Source organism: Malaclemys terrapin, chromosome 12, assembly GCF_027887155.1.
Source record: "Malaclemys terrapin pileata isolate rMalTer1 chromosome 12, rMalTer1.hap1, whole genome shotgun sequence".
NCBI classification, from domain to species: Eukaryota; Metazoa; Chordata; order Testudines; family Emydidae; genus Malaclemys; species Malaclemys terrapin.
This window is the reverse complement of record NC_071516.1, coordinates 31,266,454-31,291,417: the sequence shown is the minus strand read 5'-3', so window position 1 is coordinate 31,291,417 and position 24,964 is coordinate 31,266,454. Positions and strand designations below refer to the sequence as shown.

The 24,964-nt window shown below is 56.3% G+C and overlaps 1 protein-coding gene across 7 annotated transcripts in view; it reads left to right on the top strand.

Annotated features, from left to right (window-relative positions):
• Window positions 1-24,964, top strand: part of CHD6 (chromodomain helicase DNA binding protein 6) — a 199,280-nt gene that overhangs the window by 97,377 nt on the left and 76,939 nt on the right. For all 7 annotated transcript variants that reach the window (XM_054045371.1, XM_054045374.1, XM_054045373.1 and 4 more), the window contains 6 exons: window positions 2,696-3,186; window positions 16,791-16,938; window positions 18,346-18,495; window positions 21,242-21,307; window positions 22,246-22,304; window positions 22,988-23,105. In XM_054045371.1, the coding sequence (XP_053901346.1) occupies window positions 2,711-3,186; window positions 16,791-16,938; window positions 18,346-18,495; window positions 21,242-21,307; window positions 22,246-22,304; window positions 22,988-23,105 (1,017 nt within the window). In that variant the 5' untranslated portion in view covers window positions 2,696-2,710. The remainder of the gene's footprint in view (window positions 1-2,695; window positions 3,187-16,790; window positions 16,939-18,345; window positions 18,496-21,241; window positions 21,308-22,245; window positions 22,305-22,987; window positions 23,106-24,964) is intronic.

Sequence of the window (24,964 nt, the reverse complement as noted above, 5' to 3'; positions counted from 1 at the left end):
GCCTGAGAACCCAAGTGAATGGAGGTCCCTTATTTATCTACAGGGCGGCAGCAGGACACACTTCTCCAACACACCACTCTGCCTGCCATAAGCCTGGGTCATCAGAGGGCTGCCAGTTAGTGCTAAGCATGGAGAGGAGTGTGTAATGTGGGACCTGGAACTGAGACCTACCAAACTCTTCAGTCCCAACTGAGCGGAGCTAGATTCAATCTGGTGCCATACGGGGAAAGGCTGTGTAACCCATCAGCTATGTCCTGAGGCACTGGATCCTGCAGCAAGTGCTGACATCAGAGGGGTCTCAGAGAGAGATTATGGAGGGGCTGCTCCTTGCTCCAGAGCTGTGTCTTGAGTTGGGATTTGTACTTCAAAGATGGGATTCAGCTGCTTTGGTATATATGAAAAATACACTGTGTCCTCCCCAAACTACAGCCCTGTGGTTTGGAACAGAAGGAGGCTTCTGAGAATTTCCAATTCATTAATAGATTTGAATTCCATTTTTGTTATTAAGAATTATCTTAATAATGGAATAGTGCAGGCTCTTCAGCCCTCCGTAGAGTTGTCACTCACTGAAAACTTGTGCACAGACCTTTTTATTCCCCTTCCCAAAGCTTGGGCACTTGGAACGTCTTATATATCTGTGGGTGTTCAGCATCCACGGTATCCGGGTGTTGCAGGCCGTTCTGGGTGTTACAGAGCAGTGGTCTGAGCCTCCAGATCCACCACTGAGCCCTGCTCTCAGCCAGGCCACTCACTGGGCCAGCACTTCACTCCACAGCTGGGGTCAACACACCCCCTCTGCGACCCAGAAGCAATGAGCTCATGGGCCCTGGATTCTGAGGGGTGGGAGTCTCCTGTGGTCTCTCTCCCCCACTTGCTCACCATTCATTCCTGTGGCCTCCCAAGTCTCCTGGGAAACTGTAGTTGCCCATGGCGCTTGCTCTGCCTGTCTCGACATGTGCCGGTGAGAGCGGCTGCAGGAGGCAGGGTCAGGCAGGAAATCTGTCTAGGAAAGGAAGCATGTTCCTCATTACTTCTTGCACCACCCTCCCTCTTTGGTCTCTCTCCTGGTGAGTGTCAGCAGGCAGTGGGGGCTGTCCAGTCCCTAGCAGTGCAGGGACAGCCAGTGATCCGTACGTGCTGTGCTAGCCCTGAGATTTTTGATCTCTTCCTTCCCTTTCACACTGGAATGGCCAGGCTGAAAGCATCCAGATCGAAAGGCACACTGCTCCCACTTCTCACAGGCTCGTGAGACTGGGAAGCTGAAAAGGAGCCTGGCCACCCCTTTCCCCATGCTCATTGTAATTTCATCCTGTTTATTATTTGCAAAGAAAGAGTCATGTTTTTGGCTGACTTGTGAGCATCCCTCAGTCACTGTCTATCTCTGGTAGCTTTTCTGAGAAACATTTCCTATAATACATCCTGTCCCGGTTTGAAACACCACATGGAGCTTAGGGTCTCCCACAGCCCCAATCCCAGTGAGAGTCCTACAAAACAGTCCTCTCTTCAGGGGAAAGTAAACCCCATTAAGCCAGGGTGCCCTAGTCTAGCCCCAGAGCTGTCTAGTCACTTTATTGTTCCCCTTATCATGGCCTGTTTTGCCAGCTTTGGAGGTTGCTGTTCTGGTTTTAACCCTGTCTGCCTGAGGCTGGGAGCAGTGGGAGGAGGGGATTGAATTCTTTCAGTGGTTAGTGTTGAAGAAATTGCAAAAATAAACAAACACCAGAAGCAGGACGAAGCAGAGAATATGCCAAACTGCTTCGGATTTGCCCAGCCCGTGGTGTCAGGAGTGGCCTGGGTGTGTCTGATCCTTTAGAAGGAAGCACCAGTGACCCTGTGATCGCACTGCCCAGCACTGTGTCTGGCTGGGCGGCAGCCTCCTGTCTGCATGCTGAATGAAACACACTGCACACTCCCCAGGGGTAACCAGCATCCCATTTGGGGTTTCCCTATGCCCTCTCTAGGACAGCGAGGCAGCTGTAAAGAGGTTGCAGGGCAGGCATAATTCCTGGGAACGCCTGCCTGGCCATGGAGCCAGCTCTATGTTACCTCCACAGCAGGTCTGAGTGCACTGTGTGTGTAGAGGTCAAGCAGGAGGTGGCAACTCTGAAACCCTGCAAAGCCCTATGAGGCCACTGAGGCAGAGGTGCTAGGCCCCCACAGTCCCTGAATAGGGGAGGTGCAAACTTCCCCCTCTCTGCCCCGGCACCAGCAGGAAGTGGGTTCTGCTCCTGGGGGGCACTGGGTTGGGATCCAGAAGGCCTGCATTCAGCTCCCAGCTCTGCTACTGACCTTGCTGGGCTCAGCTTCCCCTCTGTCAAAGGGAGGAGTGAGACTTACACCTCTGTACGGTGCTCTCCGCTGGATGGTTGCAAAACTACAGAAGTGATGATTGTTATTGTTTATTGATAGTTTTATGCCAAACATCCATCTGCTTAGCAGCGTGCAGCAACACCACACTGAACGCTGTCCTGCTCGAACAGTCTGGTACCCAGTGCAGTCCTGTGCATGACACTGCACCGGGCAACCTCGGCAGAACAGTCAGGCTGTGTTGTAAGCATCATGGTCTATGTGTAACACCACCCCTAGACTTGTAAAGATCCATAGGGTCTGGAGACTGACAGGGCCCTGGCAGCCCCCACCTGCCATGTCTGTAGGGGCCATTTGCTAATGCTCCTCCTTTCTGCTCTCTTTGCAGCTGTCTCATTCCCTGATGTCTGGCGCCTCACTCCCTTGCGAGTACAAGCCCCAGGCCCCCTTTGCCAGCAGCGCCGATCGGGAGGACCTGTGTCCCCACATGAACATTGCAGACTTGGCCAGTCACTACCAGCGCCCGGAGGAGGAGCCTGGCGAGGCTGTACAGAAGAGGACGCCATCCCAGAATGGCATGCAGGACAGTGGGGGTGGGGGCACCGGGGTGAAGAAGAAACGGAAGAAAAAGGCCCTGGGGGAGTTGGAAGTGGGGGAGAAAGGAGCCTTGGAGAGAGAAATGAAACCAAAGAGGAAGAGAGAGCCCAAAGAGCCAAAGGAGCCCAAGAAACCCAGAGAGCCCAAGAAACCCAGGGAGCCCAGGCAGAAGGAGGCAGCCAAGAAACCCAGGAAACCCCGGGAGGCCAAAGCCCCCAAGGAGCCTAAAGAAAAGAAGAGCAGCACTGAGCCGGCCCCCAAGGCAAAGCCCAGAAAGGCCAGGTGGGTCTTGTTGTGTGTTCAGTGCTGCGGGGTCCTGCCTCAACCACACTGCAACCAGGCCAGGGCAGGGTGGTAGCTTCTAGGAGCAGACCAGGGCCACCTTTCCCTTTAGTCCAGAAGGGCATTGTGTGGTGGGACTAGGGGGCTCCCTCTATTGGAGGCAGGATGGCTGCTGGCATATTGGAGTGAGCTGTGTGGGCAGCACCCTTTGGGCACTCCTGTCTGCAGGGCTCTCACTGAGATTGATGTACAACGTGTGTGTACACCACTGCGGTATCTAGTGGTTGGGCAACACAACACGCCAGCCCTGTTAGCACCATGCTGTGCACGATCCTGTGTCCTCCCCTCCCTGGCCCCTGCGCTGGGTGTATTGTCACCGCATGGGGGCATCAGGTGGGAGTCATTCCGGAATGGGGCAGGTTTGTAATGAGGCACTTATTGAAATGGTGGTGACACAAGACGGGCCTTTCAGTCTGTTTGACAAGGACCCTGCTGTTCCCATTCCAAGGCAGTTGTAGTAGTAGTCGGGGTATAGGAGAGTAAATCTGTCCAGAGCATTTCAACAAATGGGGGAAGCGGGCCACATACACTCTAGCCAGACTTGGGGGTTTGAATAGTGCCTGGAACCCTTTGCATGAGTGTGGGAATAGCAAGGATGTTAATAACAGCACTAGGGTGAGGCTCTTCCTCTGGCAGGCCTGTCACACAAGGATCTCAAAGCACTTTGTAAACCCTCCCAGCCCGAATAAGGAAGGTAAGTTTTAGCCCAGCTTTACAGACGAAAACACCGACCGAGAAAGGAGTGAGTGTTAGAAACAGAATCCACGAGTCCCATCTGTGACTTCCCTGCTTTAACCACTAGATCCCACTATCTCCCTAGAACTAAATTTTAGGTTGCCTTAAGCTCCCAATGGAATGCATGATAGAGGGAGAGGGGAAGAGTCAGCTAAAGGTGGTGTAGCTCTAAGAGGGCCTGTGAGTTCTTTTGTGTTGCATAATGTAACACTGCTGCCTTTGCTTGTCTCTCCTCCCTTTAATTAACGAGGTGATGGGCCAGTAGAGAAGCTCCCATTCCTGGGGAAAGCTGGTTAATTGGTAATATGCACAGATAATGGATCGGGTCTCTGCAGCTCCAGCTGCATTTGATTTACTATCTGTCCGGCTGGCTAAAATAAATGTTTTTGGAGGGTTCTGTAACAAACACACTTATTGATTGGCGTCTGGGTGCTGTGGCATGCTATGCATAATCCATATGCTGAGAGCATTTCTATGATGTAAGGTTAGTACCTGTGGGAGTGCAGTGCTGGCAAGAGACAGACATCCCCGAGCGCTCCCAAACTTTGCCTATGCAAGGCCTGCGTTTGCAGCTCAACAGGAGCTGGAGCTACCAACTTTGTGTGAAATGGGGCAGCCGGCAGCTGCCCTGGTCTGTGCAGTGGAGCCCCCTGCAGACAGGGCTACACCCTGCCCTCAGTGTGTGGTGTTCCTCAAGCTCAGTGCATTACAAGCACCTAGGAAAAGCCGCTCTGGCTGCATGGGTCTTCAAGCCAGGACAGCTCTGGACAAACCAAGAGGCACAAGCAGTCCCTCTGAGCGCAGGGGCAGGGCCAAGCAAAGCTTGAGGAGGAGTTGAGTGGACAATGAGCAGGAGAGCAGGAAGAGGGAGGGCAGTGAAGGCATGGGGAGGGCAGACAGAGATGGCATTGCGATGTAGGCAAGGGGGCTGGGCAGAGGCCAGTGCTGGCTAGGGAAGTGGGGAGGGAAGCGGGGAGTGGCTCGAAGGTGGGAAGTGACAGCAGGGCAGAACAGCCAGGAAGGAAGGGGAGTTTAGCACCAGTGTTTTGCCTGGGCTAGGGGTGGGGGCTGCAGACAAGGGTCAGAGGAGGGAGTGGGGCAAAGGGGCAGCAGAGAGGTGGGCTGGACAGAGGTGAAGAGGGGAGTTTGTCCCTCCTGTGTCAGAGTGAACCAGCAGCCCTGTTCTCCCAGTGCTGGGCAGGGTGGGAAGCTAACATGCCAGGCCCGGGCCAAGGGGAGGCAGGCCCCTGCCCTCAGCACCTGCCTGGCCCTTTCCATTCTCAGCATGCTGGTTCCCTACCTGCTGCTCATGCCCTGCAAGGAGGAGACCAGCTCATCTGTCCCCACCCTGCAGGCGGGCGAGAGCCTCGCTACCCTGCCTGAGGCCCCAGGTTTAGCACCACGCACTCTCCACTAGGCCATGCTGCTTTTCATGAACAGCTCCTGCATTCTATTTGCTGCTGGCGCTTATCCCGGCCCCTTTCCCTGCAGGGTGGGCATCTGAGTTTGGGGCTCATGCTCTCCAGGCTGGCTGCACTGCAGAGGCAGCTTCTACCAGCCCTGCCGGGGAGGGTGAAGAGCAGGTTGTGGTTATTTCTGGTGGCCCCTCCATCACGCACACAGTTCTGGCTAATGTGGGAGTGATATGAATAATCTGCTTGGGGAAGGCAGGGTCAACCTGGGCCTGGGATGGAATAGGTGGTTCTTTACTAGGAGAGGGAGGGCCTGGTCAGGCCAGGCAGCACTACGCAGCCATCTCTGGATGCAGATGGTAAGATTGCCACACTCTCTCTAAAGACCTGAGCATAGTGGCACAGTCTCCTGTAAATGATTTCTAACACATGGGTTCATGAATGGAAGGCTTGTTAATTGTGACACACCAGTCAGTCTCTTGGGTGGAAGTTACATGGGCAGTGCGTTTTCAGGCTTTAATTGTATTATGGGTGCAGGCTAAGCCACTTTTGGCCTAAATGTCACATTTGTCTCAATCACTTTTTACAAACCCTGGCCGACCCATGAACCTGGGGGGCACAATCCAACAGATGCATCTTGTGTTCAACAACCCTTCCTCTGCAGCCTGGCAGACATTGCGGCATGAGCTAGTGCAGGGATTGGCAACCTTTGGCACGCGGTCTGCCAGGGTAAGCACCCTGGCGGGCCGGGCCGGTATGTTTACCTGCCGTGTCTGCAGGTTTGGCCGATCGTGGCTCCCGCTGGCCGCGGTTCGCCGCTCCAGGCCAATGGGGGTGGCGGGATGCGGCAGCCAGCACATCCCTCGTCCCATGCTGCTTCCCGCAGGAAGGGAGGGGTAGCTTAGTGGTTTGAACATTGGGCTGGTAAACCCAGGGTTGTGAGTTCAATCCTTGAGGGGGCCACTTAGGGTTCTGGGGCAAAATCAGTACTTGGTCTTGCTAGTGAAGGCAGGGGGCTGGACTCGATGACCTTTCAAGGTCCGTTCTAGTTCTAGGAGATAGGATATCTCCATTAATTTTAATTTAACAAGCTGGTGCCTCCCTCCTCTGGGTCATTACCCTGTTCGTTACTCTTTGTTGTTTTGTGTGCCAGTACTGCCGAGTGGCCCCAGCTGAGCTCAGGGCCCCTATGGGCTGGGGAGAGAGAGTCTTTGCCCCAGAGAGTTTGCACTCTGAACAGCTGAGGTGGGGAGAGGCTGGCCCAGTGGTTAGGGTACTCCCCTGGGACTGTGAGTACTGGGTTCAAGTCCCTGCTCTGCCACAGACTGCCTGCGAAACCTTGGGCCAGGCGCTGCATCTCTCTGGGCCTCAGTTCCCCTCTGTTCAATGGGGGAATATCTAGGAGCGAGGCAGGGGACTGAGGCCCAGAGAGAGTCAGTGACTTGCCCTAGGTCACACGGAGCTGTGAGCCAGGAACTGCCCAGTCCCAGAGCACTGAGCACAAGCCCAGAGTTGCTGTCCTGTGCCCCCTTTGCCCTGCTCGACGCTGAAAAGATTGAAACAATTAGACATCAAAGTGAAATAAAATCTGACTGAGTCGAAGTCTGGTGTAGCTCAGTGAGCTCTTAGATGTGCTAGGACAGCTTATGCCTGCACCGTGGATCTGAGGACTCTTCCACAGGCAGTTCTGTAGCATGGGCTGTCACCTGCGTGTGAGGCTGCTGGAGGCGCTAGTGAGACAGTTTGGATGCAGTGCCATCAGTATGTAGGTGACACGCAGCCCTAGGCCTCTTCTTCATTGGACCAAGATGGTGCAGGGATTCTGGGGCTTGAAGGAGAGGGAGCTGGGTAAAGCTCAGAGCAGACCAGCCAGGGGTGATGCAGGCGCATCAGGGGGGGGCTGCTCTGGGTATGGAGGAGGGTGGCCTGTGGTTTTTCCAGCCGGTTTGCAGCTTGGTGCTCCTGGCCCCCAACTGTGAAAGGATTCCTGAGTGGCTTCATTGGCCTGAAGCCCTTTGATCCTCCAGGCCTTTCCTCTCTGCTCCAGGCTTTGTGACTTGCTCTGACTTCTCCCTGTTGGGGTCACCTCTGTGCGTGGTGTGGTGACAGCAGGAGGGTCCAGAGCCTGCACTCCCCTCCCATTGCTTTCAGCTGCAGTTCAAGGTGTTGACGCTGGTCTGGAGAGCCCTATTGGAGCGCTGGACATGGCATTCCCAATGAGGAGTCTCTGTTGCTCACAGCTCGCTTCCCCCAGACTTTGTGCTGGGGCCTTTATACATTTAAGAGAGAGAGAGATGAGACAGCCCTGGTCCCGAGGAGAAGGTGGCCCGGTCATCTCCCCACAACTGTGTGAATCCATCCAGCACCCCTGCGTTCCCACATCTGCCCATGTCCTGCTCACGTCGTGGCAACACTGCAGCGGCTCAGGGCTCCCTGCTTCCACGGTGGCAGCGCTGCAGCGGCTCAGGGCTCCCTGCTCCCGCACTGGCGGCGCTGTGGTGGCGCAGGACTCCCTGCACCTGCGGTGGTGGCACTCTTGTCGCGCAGGACTCCCTGCTCCCGCGTTGGTGGTGCTGCGGTGGCGCAGGGCTCCCTGCTCTTGCGTTGGTGGCGCAGGGCTCCCTGCTCCTGCGTTGGTGGCAGGGCTGGTGGCAGGGCTGGCTTTAGGCCAAGTCCCCCAATTCCCCTGAATCGGGCCCTGCACCTAAGAGGGCCCCGTGTCCTAAAGAAGAGCGCCTAACTTAGGCGCCTTTTTAATTTTTACTCACCCGGCGGCAGTCCGGGTCTTCAGTAGCACTTCGGCGGCACGTCCTTCAGTGCCGCGGAAGACCCAGAGCGAGTGAAGGACCCGCCGCCAAAATGCTGCCAAAGACCCAGACCGCTGCCGGGTATTCGAATCGGGCTCCGCACTTCCTAAGGCTGGCCCTGGTTGGTGGCGCTGCGGTGGCGCAGGGCTACCAGCTCCCGCGTTGGTGGCGCTGTGGTGGTGCTGTGGTGGCGCAGGACTCCCTGCTCCTGAGTTGATGGCACAGGGCTCCCTGCTCCCGCGGTGGTGGCGCTGCGGTGGCACAGGGCTCCCCGCTCCCGCGTTGGCAATGCTGCGCCGGTTCCCAGCTCCCATGTTGAGGGCGCTGCAGTGGCGCAGGACTCCCTGCTCTTGCTTGTTGCTCATGGCCTGGTTCACAATGAGGGGCAGCGCGTCTTCCCACTGCCTGTTTCAGATGCAGTATGTTGCTCTGGCGTAGGTTGCTGGGGAGGCTGTGCCAGCTGCATCCCTCTCTTGAAGAGAGAGCCCAACACTGACTTCCAGGGGGAGCTAGCGTTCTGGGGAGAATGCAGATGAACAGAGAGAATATCTTCTGCCAGGCTTTAGGCTGTCATCCCTCACCCATTGTGTGCCCCCCGAGCCTGCCTCCCTCTCTGAAGCGGTGCCTTACTGATGGGGACCGTGGCAGCGCTGCAGATAGGATTCCACAGATTGCCGCAGGGTAATGTGCTTGGAGCAATCGCTCCTGGCGAAGGATGATGTTTTGGGTAAAGCATGGGACAGGGAATCCAGAAATGTGGGTTCTGCTGCTGACTCTGCCACTGACATGCTGTGCGAGCCCCGGGCAGTCAGTTCAGCTCTCCTTCCCTCTGTGAGCTAGAGATACTACCCCCAAGGGTGTTGTTAGGAAACAGGCAGGTCCCACACCTACAATGGGAAGCACTGCACTGAGTGTTACCCTGCAGGCAGCAAGTGTCCCAGAGTAATGGTGTTCCTGGCATCAAGCAGGCATTTTATGAGGATCAGTTCATTAATGTCTGAAAGGAGCTTTGAGCTCTCCAGGTGGGAGGTGGGAGAGGAGGTGATAGTCCTCTCCTCTCAAAACTGGTGTCTCCTCTTGCCAGCTGACTGCAGGGCCTGGTTATATCATCATCTCTTTAGCAGGCACCAGGATAATAGATGTCTTTCCCCAATCTGTTTGCCAAGCACTTGGGTTTGATACCCTTAGAAACGAGAGGGCTCTGTCTCAGACGGCCCAGTGCGAGCTAGCAGTATTACTGGCTCAGGGAAGACTCACAACTCCTTCCACTTTGCCCACACGGAGCTGACAGACTGGGGTATCAGAACCAAAGTGGGGCAAGACATGAGGTAACTGATCAGATTTCTCATGTTCATTTCCTTCTGCAGAGGACTGAACTGTTTCAAATAGAGCTTCCAGGGGAGCAGTCCACAGGGCATGTGGGCCAGGAAGCCAGGGTTGCACTTTGCACTCTGAGGTCTGCAATAATAACTGTACTTTGTAGCATCTTCAGCCTGTGGATCTCAGAGGTGGGAAAGTGTCGCCTCCATGCTTATCATGGGGAAACAAGGAGTGCAGAGGGTACAGCCAATGTATCACAGAGCAAGGTCATCTTCTTCAAGTGATGGTCCCTCTTGTATTCAACTGAGGGTTCTGTGCGTGCACCTGGAGCTGGAGCTTTTGATAGTAGTGTCTGTTGGTCCACGCATGCCCCCTTGGTCCGCCTCATGGTTACGACTGAGGCGATAAAGGGCAGGACAGACTGACCATGCACTCACTTCCTTCTCACCACCGTGTGGTCAGAATTGGAGCCTCTTTGTTTCTCTTGTCTCTTGTGACGCATTTCTGCAAACTGAGAAAAAAGACTCTTATTCTTGTACATAGTTAATAGTTTTGTTATTTTTATAGTTGTTTCAGTGGTAGTTCTTAGGATTTTAAGGAGCGGGGACGCCATTTTAACTGGTCGTCCCGATCTCTCCCCTTCCCCCTCTCCATCTTCCCAGCACCCAGGCCTGGTATTGGATTATGCTGAAGACTCCAGGGTTCAAGATCTGCGCTTCCTGTCATCACTCATTCTCAGTCAGTGACAAGTACCAATGCTGCCCTTATTACTTGGGGGAGGCACAAGTTGCATCCAGGTGCAGTATCTGTCTCTCCTTCCCTGCACGTACGCGGAAAGGCTGGGCTCTTCACTTCAAGAAGCACCTCATTGAGGTCACCATGAGACCGCAGTTGGATCCAGGCCAGGGAACATCCCTGTACATTGGCCTGAGCAAGCTAAGAAAATGTCTCCTACCACAAACCTCCAGTCTATTTCCGCCAGTACCAGCGCTGTGGACCCGCATTGGGGCCTAGCTGTGAGGCAAGGAAGCCTGCACATAAGCATGGCAGTAAGTCTTACTCTATGTCCAAGAATAACACTGCCCCATCCATGAGTTCCGGCCACAGAGAAGCAGTGCGTTCCAAGGCGCACAAGCACAACAAGAAGCTGCACAGACCATTGTGTCTGTCAGCCCCATCCACTGAAACTCATACTCCTTCCAGATCGGCACTGCCAAGGTCCAGGGAACCTTTGGATCCTTAGCAGTCCTCCTCTCCATTTCCGGTTCCAGCTGAAGAGCGCATGCCACTGATGCTGGGGAGACTTGGGTCAACCTCCGGAGCCGCATGAGCTGTTTGCTTTCTCTGAGGAGAGGTCTTCTTGCCCTCTGGTGCTATCACCTCTTCAGAGAGTGCGCTTCCCGAAGTTGGACTTGCCTTCTTTGGGCCGTATTCCCGCCCACTCCCCAGAGCCTTCTACAGTTTCTTCAGTTCTGATGGCACCACCATTTGAACTAGCTTCTGATTTCTTGGATTCGGAAGATTTCTTCAGGGACCAAGGCCTTCCCCTTCCATACCGCTGGTGTGAGTACTTCAAGGCCCCGTCAGGTTCATGGTAGTAGCCTCCATTTACCCAGCAGTGGTGTCTTTGGTACCCTGCTCTATGGGGCCCTCCTCAACATCTGCAGTCAGATCCACGCTGGGATGGCCATACTGGGGCTCGTGGTTTCAGAATCCCACCATTGGATCCTTTCTGCTCTCCCCCGTGAGGAATGCCTTCTCCCCTCTCCGACCATCGTCCAGCAGGCATTCAGACTCACTGTTAGGTAATGCTGAGTGTAACTCTGACGGTACCACTAGATCCGAAGCAGTTCCCCTCTACATCACCGGATGCCGCAGTGTCTTGTACTCCTCCCTCGCCACCGGATGACTTGCAACAATTTCAGGAGCTGCTTCGTAGGGTGGCTGGTGCCCTCAGCATCCCACTGGAGGAAGTGCAAGATAAGCAGCACAAACTGCTCAACATCTTACATCCTCAGTACCAGGCAAGGTGGCCCTACCAATCAATGAGGCCATCTGAGTTTCTCTTCTCCCATCCTCCATCCAACTCTCTTGTGATTCAGGCAGCTACCAAATGGACCCACCAACAGCACCTGCGATCCATCCCGGCAGATAAGGAGGGCAAGCACCTGGACCTTTTGGGCCACAAGGTTTTTTCCTCTATCAACCTACAATTTTGCATTTTGAACTACTTGGCTCTGTTTGTGAAATACAACTTCCTTACCTATGGCAAACCTATGGATTTCACTGATAAACTGCCCCTGCAGGATCAGGCCCGATTCCAAGCTATCCTAGAGGAAGGGAAACTGGTGGCGAGGACGACGCTGTCGGTCGCAGATGCAGCAGACACTTCTCGCATACGATGGCTACGGGGATTGTCATAGAATCATAGCTCTGCACAGAGAGTCCTGGTTACATTCTCCGACTTCCCGAAGGAGATCCAGACCACCATAGAAGATCTTCCTTTGACAAGTCTCACCTCTTCGATCAGAAGACTGATGACTCTCTTTACTCCCTCAAGGACTCTAGAGCCACCCTCCGGTCTCTGGTCATCTACACACCAGCACCCAAGCTCAAATTCTACTGTCCACCTCCAACCCAGCGGTTCAAAGCTCCCCAACTTTTCCAACGGTCCTATGAGCCTTCTCACAAACAGCAGAGGACCCAGCAGTCCTATCCTTCCAGTTAATCGTCATCACAACCTCCTGCCCTCAAACATCTCAGAAGTGCTATTTCTGAGAACACTCAGAGAGCCGCCAACCTCTGTGCCTCATGGCGTGCTCCCGGCCCACCCCTTTCAGTGGGCGCCTAGCTCTCTTCTTGCCCTTTTGAAGTGCAATAACAGTGGTCAAGTGAATCCTGGATGTCATTCAACATGGCTATACGATTAAGTTCCAAACACTACCTCATCCACGTCCCCGACCTCCGCTTCAGGAATCGTTCTCACAACAGTATCCTCACCGTGAAGTGGACTTCCTTCTTCAGATAGGCACGATAGAACCTGTTCCCGCAGCCCATCAGGGAGCAGGGTTCTATTCCACTTATTTCCTAGTCCCCAAGAAGACAGGCGGGTGGCAACCGATCCTAGACCTGTGTCATCTCAACCATTTAGTACGAAAGCCAAATTTTTGTATGGTCACTCTGGCGGCTATCATTCCTTCCCTAGAAAGAAATATATGGTTTACGGCTCTTACTTTCATGTGGACAACCATCCTGCCCACAGATGATTCGTGATATTCATGGCCTATCATCATCAATTTCAGTACACATTCTCCCGTTCAGACTCTCCACTGCTCCTCATGTATTCACCAAAGTTTTCTCAGTTGTGGTGGCCCACCTCTGCTGTTGAAGGATCCTTCTATTCCCTTATCTAGATGATAGGCTGCTGGTGACACGATCAAGAAGGGAAGCTTGAGCTTCGATTTCCATGCTGCTCACACTCCTCTCCTCCCTGGGGGTGAGCATAAACATTGAAAAATAAACTTTGGACCCCAGGTAATTGCTAGAGTTCATTGGGGCACGCACTGACACGGTCTCGGCTTGTCCAGAACTGCTGGAGGACAGGTTCCAGACCCTTCAGGACCTAATTTTCAGGGTGTTGTTCAATCCTTTTTTCCCAGCCAGAACTTGCCTTTCTCTTCTTTCCAACTTGCACTTGTGTGATTGCATTTGCTCATCTGCGGTTTCGCTGCCTACACTTATGGCTCCAGAGGGTCTATTCCCATACACACCTGTCATGGACTCACAGGACTCATGCTCTTTCTCGGCTCTGTGCGGTCCCTGGGAGGAATCCACTTCAGTGTGACAGCCCTTTTCGGGGGTCCACTCTCTCTCAGCGGTTAAGCCGTAGGCTCCTCTGGCTCCTGGAACCCCACTTCTCTGAGCCCTCAGCATGCTGTCTCTCGCCGCAGGGAATCCACTTGCTCTGGACCCCCGGGGCCTCCACTCCCAGAGGGAATAATGCAACCCTGATCTCTATACTGGAGTGACTCTCAGCCAGCGTAAAACAGAAAGGTTTATTGAGCATATGAACCTAGCACAGGAAACTCTTCAGGCACTCAGGCCTAGTCAGCACCATACATCTAGGTCTCTCCTGCATCCAGGTGGGCTCTGGCTGCTCCCTCTCTCCAGTCCAGCAGCCCCCTCCTTCCAGCCAATTATCCGATATCATCTTCCCCAACAGCTGCTCCCCTGTCCTTTGTCTTCCGTCCTAGGTAAACAGGTCACCAGGGTCCTCCCACTGGCCAGAACCGACTGCCTGCTAAGTTGGGGTGGACCTCTTAGTCACCAGGTCACCAGTTGTTAGGGTACCCCATCTCCAGGCCATTATCCAGGGGTCCCAGCTGCTAGGCAAGGTCACACCTATTTCTCTGCACCAACAAACCCTCTCTCACCACCTTGTTAAACATGCAGCACACAGGGAAACTGAGGTGTGCACACACTAGTCATGTAAAACACTACAAAAATCCCCAACTTCGTCACAGCACCTTTATATGGACCTTGTCCCCACTTTTCCCCATGAAGTCCTCTTCCTTCTCCAGTGGTGACGGATCTGGCTCAGGTGTGCACTGGGATACTGTTCCTCCCATCCTCCCCTTCAATGACAATTATCACGGGTGCACTGCTCGTTAGATGGGGGGCCCACATGAGCAAGTGCATGACTCAAGGCACTTGGACTGCTCGGGAGTCCTGGATGCACATCAACATCCTGGAACTTAGAGCAGTGAGGAGAGCATGTTGGGCGTTTCTCCCATCCATCCATTCCTGTCATGTCCTCATCATGTCAGAAAATACCACTGTTTACTGCATCAAGAAGCAAGGGGGCACGAGATCTCCTGTACTCTGGGTGGAGGCCTTTGGGATTGGCGCATCATCTGCAAGATCCTGTTCTCAGTGGCGTACCTTCCCAGAATTCAAAACATAATCATGGACTCTCTCAGCAGAAGGTTCATGAATGGGAACTTCACGACACTGTAGTCACCAGCATTTTCAGTTGCTGAGGAACTCCAATCAGGGACCTTTTTGCCTCCCAGGCCAACAGCAAGTGCACCTAATAGTGGTCCAGAGGCCGTCTTGGTGTCCTGTACCAGGGCGATGCTCTAGTAGTCCTTTGTTGGTCTGATCGGTTCAATTATGCCTTTCCTCCCCTACTGCTCCTACAGTGAGTCCTGCACAAGGTCAGGTGGGAGAGAGTGACAGTTATTCTGATTGTCCCCTTCTGGCCTCGACAGTTCTGGTTTCTCCTGCTTCTCTGCATGTCAGTGCGCTCCCCACTACAACCTCTCCTGGAACTGGTCATGCAACAGGGAGGATGGATCCAGCACCCCAATCTCTAGACTCTTCACCTCAGAGCTTTTGGATGGGCAACTTTATTAAAGTGGGAATGCTTGTTGGCAGTGCAGGGCATTCTCTCGAGGAGCTTGAAGGAGTCCATGAGATGCTCCTGTGGGGCCAAGTGGAAGCATTTCACTTCTTGGTCCCAAAGCAGGAGCCTTGTCCCTGAAAATGTGGACATCTCTCTTATTCTGGATTATTTCCTCTCTCTGAAGGCATCCAGCCTCGCTCTCAGTTCCATCAAGTGCTGCTATCAATGCCTTCCACCCTCCATTTGAGGGGCCGCTGTCTTTACTCATCCATTGACTTCCAGGTTTTGGAAAGGTCTCCTATGAACCTATCCTCCTGTTCAGTCCATCGCTCCCCAATGGGACCTCAACCTTGTCCTAACGACATTGACAAAGTCACCCTTTGAACCTATGGCCTCATGCTCTCTCTCTTCACTCCATGAAGGTTGCCTTCCTGGTGGCTATCACTTCTGCAAGATGGGTGGGCAAACTGGGGGTCATGATGACTGATCGCCCCGTTACCACTTTTCACAAAGACAAGGTTTCCCTACACTTGCACCCCAAGTTCCTGCCTAAGGTTGTCCCTTGTTTCCATATCAACCAACCTATACACTTACCCACCTTCTTTCCAAAGCCTCATGCTTCAGTGGAGGAACAACACCTTCACTCCCTCGACATCCCCAGGGTCCTGGCCTTCTACCTGCAGAGGACAAAACCCTTCAGGAAGTCCCCTAGGCTGTTTATTACTGTAACTGAATGCATTAAGGGACAAATGATTTTTGCTCAGAGGATCTCTATGTGGGTTTCGGGATGCATTATGCTCTGCTACCAGTTATCAGGGCTGTCTCTATTGCGTGGGATACAGGCCCATTCCACGTGAGCTCAAGCATCAACTGCAACTGTGCTTCACGATGTGCCCCTTATGGACATCTGTAGGACAGCCACGTGGAGTTCAGTACATACCTTCTCTTCCCATTACACCTTGGTGTGGGACTCTTCTATGGATGCCTCCTTTGGCGCAGCCGTCCTCCTCTTCCTGGTTTCATCGTCATCATCCTCACACCCTCCTCCTACCTAAGGTACTGCTTGTTAATCACCCTCAGTGGAATACCATAGGGACTGTCACGCAAAGAAGAGGGTGGTTCTTCGAGATGTGTGGTCCTGATCTGTATTCCAGTCCCGCCGTCCTTTCCCTCTGCTGCGGATTCGATTGATTTGTGGTGGAGAAGGAGCTATGGGCACGGTCAGTCTGCTCCGCTCTTTATCACCTCGGACGAAACCAAGGGCGTGTGTGCAGACACAGACACTGCTACTTTTAAAAGCTCCAGCTCCGGGCACATGCGCAGAACCCTCAGTGGAATACAGGTAGGGTATTCCATGCATCTCAAAGAGCCTTCAGTTACAGATGGGCAACCTCCTCTTATCACTCCCAGATTCCTGCTCTGACCAGTGGACCACACTCCCTGACAGGGCTGACCACGGGGCCAGGCGTCCTGGCCATGTCCGTGCGGCGCTCTGACCACGGGGCCAGGCGTCCTGGCCACGTCCGTGCGGCGCTCTGACCACAGGGTCAGGCGTCTTGACCACGTCTGTGTGGCGCTCTGACCACGGGGCCAGGCGCCCTGACCACGTCCATGCAGCGCTCTGACCACGGGGCCAGGCCCGTGGTCAGAATGCTGTGACTGTGGGGCCAGGTGCCTTGCGCACAGTCTAGAGTCACTCCCAAGGGGAGCTCTCCCCACTGGCTTCTGTGCATCCTGGTGACCTGATGCAGAAGCTCCCCAAAGTGGGATTAAAGAACTGAAAGCAAATGGTTTTGCTGGCCTCTCCCTGGATGCTGAGCTCTGACATCTCTGGAGAAGGGATTAACTGTCAGTCTCTCCTGGCAGCAAGGAGCAAGGACCAACCCCCGTGGAGAAGAAGAAGAAAGGGAAAAGGAAAAACGAGATCCCAGTGGAGAGTTTGGAATCGGATCAAGGCCTCCTGAGCCCATCTCTGCAGAGCCCCGAGGAGTCTGCTGAGTCGGCCGACAGCCAGGTATGTGCAGGGCCCTTGCCTCAGTGGGTTCAGCTGGCTATAGTCTGTTGTATGTCCTGGGGTTCTAACACAGCTTTGACTTCCCACAGCTGATTTCTTACATCTGGGTGCCTGTGCGTTGAGCTCAGAGCTCAGTGCATCCAGGTAGCAGTTGGTCAGTGGATAGTCGCCTCGGCCAGGTTTGTGGCTGGTAATGTAAGGGTTAATGCCAGCACGCTGCCCTTGCATATCACTTGGCTGTGTTCCCCACTGACCCCTTGCTCCCCAGCTCAGTGGGACTGGGAGTGCCTTGCTCCTCAGACCAGCGGGAGGGTGTGCTGAGCACAGGTCATGTTGAGAACCTCCCTCTGCAGTCCAGCAGTGGCACAGCTCTCCATTGGGGTCCCCTAAGAGATGGCCCATGTGATTTGGACAGGGGATTCACCATCCCCCAGCATCCTTTAGCCCTGGCCGGTGTCTGGTGCTCACCGCAACCTGAGCTCCGGCCTGTGTTCGGTGCTCACCCCTGCCTGAGCCCTGGCCTGTGTTCGGTGCTCTCCCCAGCCTGAGTCCTGGCCTGTGTCTGGTGCTCACCCCTGCCTGAGCCCTGGCCTGTGTTCGGTGCTCTCCCCAGCCTGAGCCCTGGCCTGTGTTCGGTGCTCTCCCCAGCCTGAGCCCTGGCCTGTGTTCGGTGCTCTCCCCAGCCTGAGCCCTGGCCTGTGTCTGGTGCTCACCCCTGCCTGAGCCCTGGCCTGTGTTCGGTGCTCTCCCCAGCCTGAGCCCTGGCCTGTGTTCGGTGCTCTCCCCAGCCTGAGCCCTGGCCGGTGTTCGGTGCTCTCCCCAGCCTGAGCCCTGGCCGGTGTTCGGTGCTCTCCCCAGCCTGAGCCCTGGCCGGTGTTCGGTGCTCTCCCCAGCCTGATCACTGGCCTGTGTTCGGTGCTCCCCCGCCACCTCTGAGCCAGGCTAGAAAAACATGTGGCATAAACCAATCCTGAGAGGTACCAGGCTTCTGAGGATTGAGGTCCCTGGGCACCTACCAGGATGGGCCCGAAATGGATGCCCCTGAACCCCAGGGCTGGAATGCTGGGTGCAAACACCGTGCTCCATGTTGCGGGTTCACAGGGAGTGTGTGAGCAGCTGTGCGTTTTGGCCTGGGGAGGCGGGATCTGATATCTGGTAGTTCCCCGTGTGAGAGCCAAGAGAAACGGAGACGGAAATCACTGTGAGAATAGCTTTGCACCCTGGCAGTGTCTGCTGCATAAGGCACCGTTGTCCCACAGGCCTGGGTGGGGATGGGATTCTCCCCGGTGCGGCTGGGCTGTCTCCCCTCCTGCACCTTCCCCTCCCCTGTGAGTCCCCGTGGCCATGGGGAGGGAGAGGTGGTGTTGTCCACCAGCCCTCTGACTGCCTGTGTTGTCTACTGCACAGAAGCGCCGTTCAGGCCGCCAGGTGAAGCGGAGGAAGTACAACGAGGACCTGGATTTCAAAGTGGTGGATGACGATGGCGAGACGATAGCAGTGCTGGGAGCTGGGCGAGCCTCCGCGCTCTCCGCATCTACGCTGGCATGGCAAGCAGAGGTATGGGAGGGCCCGCTAGCCTGTCTTGCACCAGCCCTCCCTGTAGAGAGGGGGTGGGGCTCTGCTGGATTGGGGGAGGGGCACACATGGGATGCTGGCTGTGTACTGAAAGCAAGCAGCAGCGTGTGGGTCCGAGGGGGAGCCGGCTGTGTGGAGCAGTGCATGTGCCTAGGAGGATGGGTGAGAGCTGCCCAGAGCATCATCCAGCTGCGCTCAGCATGTCTCCTTGCAGAGTGTGCGTGGGGCTCTCAGGAAGTGAAGCGTTCAACCCCAGCACCTCCTAGCGCTGAGAGATGGGAAGGACCATCCAGAGCCCCAGCATGTCGGTCTGCCAGGTCAGCAAGGGCCTTTTCCCAGCCCATGGTCTGGGGCCTGAGCTCCCTCTTGTTTCTGCAGGCCCTGCCCTGCCCCTTCTCTGGGAGACTATTCCCAGGGGAGGCTGTCTTCCTGACCCTCCCAGCTCTGCCCCCGGCACCACACTCAGTGATCCCCTCCCTGCTTGGCATTAATGCCCTTGGGGTGTCTGTGGGCTGCTGCCATGTCCCTTCTTCCGCATCCCCAGCCACAGTAAACTGTCAGGACTGAGGCTGCGGAAATTAGTGTCTCCAGCCTGCTGGTATCTTTGACTCCTCTCCAGTTTCTTGGCATCTCTGGCAATGCAGTGCCCCGCGTGGGGGATGTGATCACAGCCCACCCATGCGGCACTGGGCAGTCGCTTCCCTGCTCCAGAGTATGGGGTCTGTTTGCAGCCCTGCACTGTGCTCGCCATCTTTGTAGCCCCATCACCTTGTGTCTGGCACGCTGCCCACTCATGGTGAGTCCTGAGGCATTTCGGATGTGCCTGTCTCCACTCTCTCTCGGTGCCCATGTCTCTACTCTCTCCAGGTCCCTCTGTGTCAGTGTTCTGTCCTGGCTGACGCTGACAGCTTCTCCTGGCCGGGTCTCTGCTGTGTGTGTCAAGCGCTGGCTGCTCGTTCCCTGCTCCAGCCCTTAGCAAAGCTGTTCAATATTGATTACAGCCTCTCTTTGTGTACCATTGTCAGGTGCCCCTTAGTCAGCTCTCAGCCAAGCTGCCGCGTGAATATTAGTCATCTCCTTTACTGAGCTATTCAACGCGACCCTGCTGCTCTTCCCAGGGGAGATGTGCGGCCCTTTCTCTCTGTTGCTGATTCTCCTCTGGCCACTGTCACAGGCCTGTGATCCTAGTCTGGCCCATGGAAATGATCTTGCAAGTGAGATTTCCTGAGAGACTCTGGCAAATCCTTTGCTGAAATCCAAACGGGAAAGGGAAGTGGCCTTGACAGGGCCAAGCTCCTGCTGCCCATTGGTCCCACCTGGCATCTGCTTTCCTCTGAGCAGGGCAAATGTGGCCTGACCCCAGCATACCCCAGAGGAAACCCCACTCCGGGTGGGTTGCTATGTGCAAAGGCTCAAAGCCTCCAGCGCCCCTGCGGCATTATGCCAGCAGGTCCGATGAGCTGTGGCCACTGGGGCTGGCTGCATTCATTGCCTCCATCTGACATCCAGCATTTTAGAGGTGACCATGGCAACTGTGGCTAGGGAAACCCACTGGCACCTTGGCCCTTCCCAGGCTAGGAACAAAACCCACCCACAAGGCTCTTACAACACCCGTGTGCAGGCAGTGGGCATGGCTGCACCCCATGGTGCCCCCAGGGATGGAGATGGGGAGTTTGTGAGTGGCACAGATAGTGATGCAGCCAGCCCTGAGGTGTGGGGCTCACCCCGGTGTAGCTGGGCGGCCTGTGTGCAGCTCACGCCGGTGTAGCTGGGCGCGCCTGTGTGGGGCTCACCCCGGTGTAGCTGTGCACCTCTTGTGGGGCTCACCCTGGTGTAGCTGGGTGTGCCTGTGTGGGTCTCACCCCGGTGTAGTTGTGCACCTCTGTGTGGGGCTCACCCCGGTGTAGCTGGGTGCCCCACCTGCCCTGCTCTCAGGAGTTTGTGACCTGTATTTCCACACCCTCCCTCAAGCCCCTTCCCTGGCTGTCTGCTTCTGTACTTGCTCCAGCCTTGCTGCAGAGCACAAGCCCCTCCCCGTGGAGAGGGGGAGTCATGCCCTGCCCTGGGACACTCTGGCCCAGTGATACTGCAGGGTGGGAGAGGACATGTATCGGGCCTGTGCAGCCTTGGTGTCCCCTGGGTGCCCCCCATTGTGCGTGTGTGTGCGCTGCTGGCTCCCTCGTGCCCCCGGGAGAGACAGCGGGAGAGGCTGGAGCTGGTGCACCGACAGGCAGACGCTGGCCCTGAGGCTCTGTCCAACCCCCAGTGCAGAGCACCTTCCCCGTCCCCTGTACTGCTGGCGCCATTGCCTGCGTGTGTGTGGCCGGGAGTAGATAGTGCCTTGGTGCTGGGCATTGCTGGGGCTAAGGCTGGGCCTGGGCAGCCTCAGCTGAGTGCCACCGGGAGGAGCCAGGGTGCCGAGATGATGCATCCCCTCTCCTGGTCCCAAACGCAGCCCTGGAAATCGCAGCCCCATCCAGGGGCCCCTGAAGCTACTCCTGGCCTGGCTGAAGAGCAATGGATGGCGCTTCTCTCATCCCCCTGACCTGGGACCATGAAGAACATTCCGGGGGGTGCCCCCCCCCATTGTTTGCCAACTCCAGGCTCCCGCACTGCTGTGAGCCCAGAGGGAGGAAGGGGAGGAGAGCGGCCAGCGAGCTCTGTGTGACAGGGCTGGGGGTGCTACCAGGCCAGGGTATTGACTCTGCTTTCCCTTCGGTGCCCTCAGGAGCCCCCTGAGGATGATGCCAACATCATTGAGAAGATCCTCGCCTCCAGACTGGTGCAGAAGGAGGTGAGTGTCCCTCCCCTCCTGTGTCTAGAAAGGGGAGGCACCTGGGCACAGCTCGGGCATACTGACATGGCCCTATGACTGCCCATGGCCACCTCGCCAGGCGTTGAGGCACTGTTATGGGGTTGGACATCCCCAAGGAAGAGGCATAGCCCATTGACCAGGAGTCCCCCTTCCCCAGGAGTCAGTCCCTGTCACCTCCCATGAGCATCTGCTCTGGGCTCTCCCAGGATACAGTGGGCATGATGAGAGGAGGGCTCTGACTGGCTGACCATGGCCATTGCTGGGCCTGGGTGAGGCCAGCTGAGGAGCCTCACAACAGAGCATCTCCATGAAGGGCAGAGATGGGAACACTGCCCTTTCTGGAGAAGGGGGTTGGACTGCGGGGGTGGGACACGGTGTGTGCAGAGGGGTCTGGCAGAGCCCGCACATCCCAAAGGGGCAGGTACTGGGTCCCCAGTGCCAGCTGTGTGCAACTTCTACTGGATCCCACACTTCTGGGGTGTGGTAGATCCCAGCGCTACCCGGGGGTGGGGCTAACGTGATGCCCACCCAGCCTCGGGCAGGGGAAGGCCATCGCCCATCAGTCAGGCAGTGAGTCGAGCCGGGTGGGAGCCTGGTTCCGGTGAGCTGTTGGCATGTGGCTGCCCTTGCAGAAGCACATTCTGGGGCAGCGCGTGGAGGAAGTTCTGTCCCTGTGTTACCTTCCTGGCCCTCCAGGGCCACTGAAACCTCGAGTTAGAGCTGGGGCAGCGCTCGTCACCTTCCCGAGCCTCATGCTGCTCAGCTCCCCTCTTTGCTGTCTCCTGCGCTCCAGTTCTGCCTCCAGCTCATACACAGGCCAGAGGAGCGAAGTCGGAGCCCTGACCAGGGGAGAGGTCCCTGGCCCCGCACCCTTTCCCTGTGCTGGCTGGTGCTAACCCGCTCACTCTTGGTTTCAGGTTCACCCAGGCGGCCTGGCCTATGAGATGGAGGAATTCTACGTCAAGTACAGGAACTTGTACGTGTCACGTTTATGTTCTGTATTGGCACATGTGCTGTGTGCAGAGGTGTGTGCGCGCTTGTGTGTATGCAAGTGCTGTGTGGAGCAGTGTATGCGTGTGCATGCACATGGGGTGCGCAGAGATGTGTGTGTGCACACGCTGTGCAGATGTGCACATGCTCTTGGTGTGTGGAGAGAGATGTGCACATGCACTGTGCGCAGAGGTGTGTGTACACATATTCAAGTGTGTGTGGGCGTACACTGGGTGGAGAGTGTGTATGAGCACATGCTGTGTGCAGAAATGTGTGCACCCAGGCACTGTGTGTAGAGGTGTGTGTGCACGTGTGTGCCCCATGCTGCTCCCCTCGCACTAGCATCCACCTTGCTGGGATGGCTGCCAGCTTGCTGCAAAACCAGCCCGTGCTAGCTCTGGCTAGGTGCTTGGAACCTCTCCCCCGGGCTTCCCTCTGAGCCCATGCGCCTGGCAGGATGTTAGGAACAGACAGTCACTGCCACTGCACCCCTGATCCTTGGCCATGGAGCTCAGTCTCAGCTGTACCGGAGCCATTTGTTTCCCCAGCCTCTGGCCTTGTGTTACAAACCAGGGCAGTGGGGGGTCACTGAGGGCTCCTTCCACGCTGGGAGGGGGACGGGATCACGACCCAACAGGCTTTCATGTTTGGCTTCCTGTTGTTCCGCAGCTCCTACCTGCACTGCAAGTGGGCGACGCTGGAAGAGCTGGAGAAGGACCCCAGGATCTCTCAGAAGATAAAGCGCTTTCGGAACAAGCAGGCCCAGATGAAGCATATCTTCACGGAGGTGAGGCCATGGCTGGGCGGCTGGCACTTCTATCTCCTCTCTGGAGAGCTGGGCCAGTCGAACTGTCTTGGTGCTGCCCGTGAGCCCCGGCTGGGCGCTGCCGCCTGCCATGCTCTCTGCCTAGCTGTCCCCAGTTACAGTGCAGGAGCTGCAGCTTGACAGCTGGCTCACCCCGACCTGCCCCAGCTCCATTCTGAGCAATGCATCATCTGGAGCAGGCACAGTGCCCAGCTGGAGGTGGACAGGCAGCCTTTATCCTAGTCCTGGGGCTGGCTGTCGGCTCCAGCCCAGTGCCAGCACGGTGAAGGGGAGACTGGATGGGCTCTGCTCCTTGGCTCAGGTGTGTATGATCAGGAGGAGCCTCAAAGCAGCCCAGGCACACGGGGGGCAGGTTGGGGGGAGAGGTATTCAGCAGTGCCTGCTGGGCCAGTGACACCCCCCACAGTGCCAGATATGACTGCAAGCTGTCAGCTCTGTTGCCCGCAACCCACTATGGCTATGGGGGATCACACTGACAGTCCACGTTTGTCTAAGGAAAGACTTAGGGCTCAGGACAGCATTTGTCCACATTTGAGCTAACCCAACCCGCTGTGGCTTCTCCCTGGCATGGGCACCTCGTGCCTCAATTAGCAGGTCACGGTCACTTTGATCAGAGGGTGTATGGCGCCATCTTGCCAGGGCAGTGTGCAGTGGGGCAGTGGGAGCAGGGGTGTGTGGCACCATTGTGCCAGGGCAGTGTGCAGTGGGGCAGTATGAGCAGGGGTGTGTGGCACCATTGTGCCAGGGCAGTGTGCAGTGGGGCAGTATGAGCAGGGGTGTGTGGCACCATTGTGCCAGGACAGTGTGTAGTGGGGCAGTGGGAGCAGGGGCATGCGGCATGTGCCGGGGCAGTATGAGCAGGGGTGTGTGGCACCATCGTGCCAGGGCAGTGTGTAGTGGGGTAGTGTGAGCAGGGGAGTATGGCATCGTTGTGCCAGGGCAGTATGTAGTGGGGCAGGAGATGTATAACATGGGGCGGCATCTGCATCTGCACTCCTCTTGCAGCCCGTGATGTATCTCTGCTGCAGGAGTGGGGGCAGCGTGGCTCGTTGGAGAGCCCTCTGGCATTACGCACTCATCTGTGCAATGTGCCTGTTCATGGCGCGGGTGAGCAAGATCTCCTGGCACAGGGATGTTGCAGGGAGAGAACGAGCCATAAACATCCAGGCCCCGCTGGGCTGCTCCCTCCCCCTCCGCTTTGTGAGCAGATTGGAAGCCGTTTTCTAGCATTTACCATTCGCTCCAGAGATATTTGCCGGCGGCTCCTGCGCCATGTCGTGGCGAGTGTAAATCAGCCTCGAGGAAATGGCCATGTCTTTGTAAGCATGGCTGTAAACCCTCAGGGGCTCCGACTCCCAGCCCTTGTCCAGTGTGCAGACGCAGCGCCCCTACTGGAGAGCATCGTGCCCCTAACCCCGGGCAGGGTGCAAGCCATGCTCTGCCTCGGCTCTGAGCTGCACAGCAAGGAAACTGATCTCCTTCCCCTCCCTCCCCCCAGCCTGCCAGAGTGGCAGTGACACCTCTGCAGCTTGCTCCTGCCAGGAAGGGTGGAGGGACCCAGGGGAGGTGAGGGCCCCTACAGCCTGGTGCCAGCCCTGGGCTGTTGGCTGTGTTGAGCTGGCAGAGGAGAGTCAGGAGGGGCTGTGTCTGGCAGGTGACCCGGGTTGCTGAGGTTTGCCAGGACAGGGAGGGGTGCGAAGGCCTGCTTGGGGCTGTGTCAGGCTGCTCGTCGGCGGGAGCCCTTGGACGCACTAGCACACAGGGCCAGGCCCTGAGCTAGCTTGTGCCCTGGGTGTGAGCTCCTTGCTAGCTGAGCTCAG